The sequence below is a fragment of the Coenobita brevimanus genome, chromosome 108 (genome assembly GCF_032717465.1).
Source record: "Coenobita brevimanus isolate Jiangsu-jjx chromosome 108, ASM3271746v2, whole genome shotgun sequence".
NCBI lineage: Eukaryota > Metazoa > Arthropoda > Malacostraca > Decapoda > Coenobitidae > Coenobita > Coenobita brevimanus.
Genome location: NC_137061.1, coordinates 2,633,117 through 2,638,970, shown reverse-complemented (window position 1 = coordinate 2,638,970; position 5,854 = coordinate 2,633,117). Strand labels below are relative to the sequence as shown.

The 5,854-nt window shown below is 44.6% G+C and overlaps 1 protein-coding gene across 1 annotated transcript; it reads right to left on the bottom strand.

Annotated features, from left to right (window-relative positions):
• Positions 1 to 2,691: 2,691 nt before the first annotated feature.
• LOC145416932 (perlucin-like) lies at positions 2,692 to 5,630 on the bottom strand. The gene is made up of 3 exons (XM_080285788.1): positions 5,417 to 5,630; positions 3,398 to 3,595; positions 2,692 to 3,018 (listed from the first exon to the last, which is right to left on the bottom strand). Exons 1-3 carry the CDS (start codon positions 5,628 to 5,630, stop codon positions 2,798 to 2,800), a joined length of 633 nt encoding a protein of 210 aa, XP_080141914.1. The 3' UTR covers positions 2,692 to 2,797.
• Between the last annotated feature and the right edge of the window lie 224 nt (positions 5,631 to 5,854).

Sequence of the window (5,854 nt, the reverse complement as noted above, 5' to 3'; positions counted from 1 at the left end):
TACATCACTACCATAACAAACTACTGCAGCGTTGACCGTCTCGGATTCGGGATTTACCCTACTGACACAAAAACGCGTTATGCAAATGCTTGTCATGATGTAGGTGATTTAATATTTACCTAACAAAACAGGGAAAATTAATCGCAATAGGAGTACTTTTATCCATTGCAACATTTTACGGGTTACAAGGGTTTGGCGACTTTGGCTCCCTCGGCCTTTTTTGTGCCTCCAATCTTGAAAATTTTATTATACTGTACAGAATACAAAGAAATGAGAGCCCAGTGCTCGATTCTAGCATAACCGTAAGTAGAAGATAAGGATATTCTCGTAAACCTACTACTCTTCAAGCTGATTATGACGAGGGGAAAAAGAATCCGCAAAGTCTACCATCCAATCTTTCATTGCTCATAATAAAAAAACTGAAAATAAAAACAGGAGAATTTAGAACTGAATATCTATAGACACCGACCATAAATTAAAAAATATCAATTAATTTAAACAAAATGACACAAACCCAAAATACCAACGTTACCCCCAGCAACAGAAAAAGAAAATGGACCAATCTTGCAAGAGAAAACGAGAGCGCAAAGGGCCGACTACGCTACTTTGTACAAACCTTAATAGGCCTGTGAGCATTCGCTTTTCATGAATGGCGACATCTGAACGATAGCGAGGTCACGGAAGTTGCTGTAGCACCTGACGAGGAAGTTGCAGGCTACTCACGAGGTGATGGGGTTCCTTCGCATATTTGATACACTAGCCCTCAGGACTTTTTTGGTTGACGTAGAGTAGTCCAGAATGGTCTCCTGAACATTACCCTCCACCTGTCTTCATCACGCAACATCTATACAGTACTGCACTTAAAACTTATAATAGCCCCAGCATCAGGTCTGAGGTGGGGTTGGGGGAGGGGAAAAAGAAAAAACCTCCACTCCTTTTCCCGGTGAGGATTAAATAGGACATAATGGATTTTTGTTTAACACTACCATTTTTCTTTTACGTATCCTTTCCTCCAACTTCCTCTGTTGAAGCCACCTCTCCTCAAAGCCTCGCCTTCTACTATAAGAGATCTAGCTGTCTGAAGATAACAAACCCATCCCTGTATCTTCCTTACGCTTTACTACTCACTGGCTTCCATGTTTCCAAACCTGAAGCTTCCAAATTCTTTACTCTGGGGTCTGGTTAGGCCTATCACATTAATCTCTATCAACAGAATAGTGTTTCTCTCTTAACTGTATAAAAAATGCTATGTAATCTTTGAAGTGGAACGCATTCATTCCATCTCGCCTTCCTCAGAAACCTCCATTCTTAGCAATTTCAGTGTTCACCATCACTTCCGTCTCCAGCTCCTCTCCTACTGACTCATCCATTGAACAAGCGTACATCTTTTCTATATGAAATGACCTAAAGCAGTTTGTACAGCATCCTGCCCATACCCCTAGAGGACTCGTGACAATTTTTTACTACTAAGCCCTCCGACTCTCACCTTCCTTCTGACTTCCCAGTGTTTATGTCCCCCACCCCACACGCCAACACCAAGAACCACGAATCTATTTATAGCCAGACGCCATAATCCCATAAGGAGTGGCCGTTTGTCTTTGAGTTAGTTGGTTTTACGGGGAGGGACACTATAGCCCTCCTCCAACCCACATGTTGACAAGGGAGCACGTACGGGTTAGTGATATGGTCAGTGCCGTTTCTAGCCTTTTGGGGGCCCTATGCGAAATGCTGTTTGGGGGCCCCTTACTTACACTACTCACTTTATGGCACTTACAATAATTGACGGGTACACCGTGCCCCCTACAAAATTTGTTTCATGAATGCAGAGTGACTTAACACATTTTAATTTCTAAAAAAGGCCAATAATGGCAAGTCGGGGGCCCTCTGGTGGCTTCGGGGGTCCTATGCAACAGTGTAATTCGCATATAGTAAGAAACGGCACTGGATATGGTTATATAAATGGTTTTCTGGCTTTACAGAAAACCATTAGGCTTGTCACTCAATGTAATGTCATCTGGAAATGAAAGAAGAGTAATAAAAGGTGACAGGAAAGATGGGGAGAAGCAGAGAGGAGGGCGGCCACTGAAAAAGAATGATAAAGGTGAAGAAGTAGGCAGCACATCAAATGAGTCGATGATGGTCGCCACCACCTACCACCAACTAAATGAAACCTACAGCAAGCCACCAAGATCGTTAAACAAAACCACGCTTAACGATGGACAAGGAATACACATCTTCCCAATTTATCACAACTTCAGGTGGACCAATTTCAATCATAAAGCAGAAACTCACCTCAATAAAAGAATAAGAGTAAAACAACATATAAGTAAATAAATAAAAGGTTACTCACTAAAACAACAGACTACAATGAACTTCAAATGTTAAGAATCACAGCTATAACAATGAAATCACAGCTATAACAAAGCTGCCACTATAAAATACATAACAAAGAACTTACAACATAACTACAGTATAAAAAACTACATAACTAGTGTACAAAAATACAAAACTAATATTAATAATTACCCTACACCCATACAACTCTGAATAAATAAATACAAACTACATTACTACTACTACTTATTACCCTACATCCACACCACTATTTAAACTTAACCCCTTCAGTCCGAGGACGTAATTCAAATGCTACTGCTACTACCAGCCGATCTCGTACACTCTCGATCCGAAAAGGGTAACATGGAGTGATGAAAACCTCTCGTGCGTGTGTATGTGTGTGTGTGTTTCCTCTGGCTCCGAAAGGGTGACACAGATCGATAAACAGCTCGTAGTGAAGGGGTTAATAGATATACTGACACACGAAGCGCTGCTGGGAGTGGCACGGAGCGTCATGCAGTACTGGATGCCTGTCTCTCCGTACGCTCAAACACTGTTCAACGGATCTCCTCTCGTCGGGCTGATTACTTCCCCAATCTGCACTATCCACCGGCTGTCCGTTCACCCACCGCCATCCGCCATCTATCCCGTGATCCATCCCTCCTACCCAGACCGAACGTGGACCTGAGGAAGTGGAGAAGAAATTATTGGGAACACTTTACTCTTCTTTCTTCTTCTTTGTCTTCTCCGTCCTTCCTACCCATAATGAACTCTCTCTCTCTCTCTATCCATCTATCTATCTCCGTTCAGCTCCACATAAGGACATAACACAATCTTTGACACACATTATCTTTCCTACTGATTCGTGCCTCTCTCTCTCTCTCTCTGTCCAGCACCACACAAGTACATAACAATCTTTGGCACACATTATCTTTTTTTTTTTTTTTATGTAGTGCCCCTCTCTCTCTCTCTCTCTCTCCAACTGCACACAAGTACATACCGGGTAACAATCTCTGACACACACTATCTTTCTTTTTCGATGTAGTATCTCCTTCTCTCTCACTCTCACCTCGGTTGTCCTTGATGAACGCCTTGAGTGCATACAGGTGCTGCGGTGTGGCCAGGTCGCCCCCCATGCCCCTACAGGTGTGTCTAGCGCTGTGCCACGGGAGCCCGTCGCTACTCAGGAAAAAACACTCATCCACCACTCCACTGAACGGGTAGGGGCAGCTCCGCCTTCCACCCTCACCCTCATCCACATCTACGAGAGAAGTATCCATTGCAAATATCTAAACCTGTGCCTTGTAAATCTTGTATCTATTGCCAGACACCTTAATCCTGCAAGGGGTGGCCACAAACAAGTCGCCTCCATGTCGTCCCGTCCCCCGCCATTTCACTGCCTTGCTCCCAGCTCACACCCCCTCCCTCATATACTTCTCCACTCCTTGTAAATCGTCTGTACTGTAAATCTATTGTCGTCTACGGTACTGTCCTTCCACCACTCCCCTAAACGGGTAGGGGCAGCTCCACCTTCCATCCAGTCATCCACATCCACGGGGAGGATCCACTGTAAGTCTCTAAACCTATGCATTGTAAATCTAGCAAGGTGGATTGTAAATGTAGCACTTTCTGGGGTGTTCGTATGGGATGCTCCACTTTTCACCCACTCTGTCATCCACACCTGTAAATATAACGTAAATAAATATAAGGTAATGCATTGTAAATCTAGCCTTGTAAAAATATCGTTGTCTGTTCCTCCATCACTCCACTAAACGGGCTCAACAGCTCCACCTTCCACCCACACCGTCATCCACATCGGCTACGCATGAAGAGTCCACTGAATGCATTTTTTAAAATTTGTTTTTCCTTCCTCATCCTCTGTAAAAAAAAAAAAAAAAAAAAATGTGGCTCCTATGGCTCGCTTTTAACTGAATAAGAAAATCTGGTATATGCTGGAGTAAAAAGAAAATTAAATTCATTCACTTTAACTTGGCCTAGATTTTCACCTTTTGGGGGCTTTTACGTGGCTTACTGGTGAAAAAAGACGGTTCTACATCCTCCGTGGCACTTCCTCGTGACTAGCATCATAGTGTTAATCAGCTATTATAACTCAGCAGTCAAGATGGAGGGATGGCAATTTTGGGCCAAGTAAAGTGAACAGACCATAGCAACGTGGCTGATACATTGCTCCGTTTGACCAATTTCCTTTCATTTTCGTTTTTTTTTTTTAATTAATTTGGTAGTGAGTGTTCACATGGATCGCGACATAATACCGCTAGCGAGTGGTGTAAGGTATAACGGGGTGGTGTTGTGTGAGGTATAACGGGGTGGTGTTGTGTGAGGTATAAGGGGTTGGTGTGGTGTGAGGTAGGAGAGGGTGGTGTGGTGTGAGGTATGAGGGTGTGGTGTGGGGTGAGGTAGGAGGGGGTGGTGTGGTGGGTAGGAGGGGGTGGTGTGGTGTGGGGTAGGAGGGGGTGGTGTGGTGTGGGGTAGGAGGGGGTGGTGTGGTGTGGGGTAGGAGGGGGTGGTGTGGTGTGGGGTAGGAGGGGGTGGTGTGGTGTGGGGTAGGAGGGGGTGGCGTGTTGTGAATGGTAGAGGGTATAACTGGAGTGTGGTGTAAGGTGTGAGTGAAGTGAGGTGGAAGGTAGGAGTGGGGTGGTGTGAGGAGACTGGTGTGAGACAGGTGTAAGTGATGTGGTGTGGGAAGTTTTAGTGGTGTGGGTGATGTTAGATGTGGGACAGGCGTGAGGAGGAGTGGTGTGGTGTGTGACTGGTGTAACTGTGGTGTAACCTGGAACACTTAACTATACCGCTATCTTTCTCTCTCTCTCTCTCTCTCTCTCTCTCTGTATGTCTGTATGTATGTATGTACTTCTGTATTCAGTCGTGTACCTGTCATACCAAGCCCTTCATAACAAAACCAGATTAAATATTACACACACACACACACACACACATGCACACGCACACAAAATGTATGAATGTATATCTATGTATGTATGTATATATGTGAATGTACGTATGTGTGTAAGTATGTATATGTTTATGTATGTATGTACAGTATGTGTATTTACTTCCTCACCTGACTTAAATCTCGAGCAACACATGTTATTACTCTTCGTCACGTTGATAAGCTCCCTGAAGAACTGAGCCTGCTGAGCCAAAATGAGCTGAGACATGGCCACCGCTGATCTCACGTCCTCGGGGGAAGTGCTCTGCATCGGGAAAGCTCCACAAAGCTCCCCAGACAACACACAGGAAGCTGCCAGGAAGAGGAGATAGAGCTTTGAGGGCATGCTGACTGGCTGGGGGTGTTGGTGTGATGGTGGTTCGTGTGAGACTAAAGTGAAGATCTTGCACGAGGGAAACTTGCAATTCACTCTCCTCTGTCTGTCTGTCTCTCACTCCCTCCTATTCCCCCGTGCCTCTTTTCCCCTCATAGCCTATTTCCCTCCCTTCTCTTTCTCTCCTCTCCTTTCCTCCATTTCTTGTCTCTCCTTTCTTCCTATCTCCTTCCACT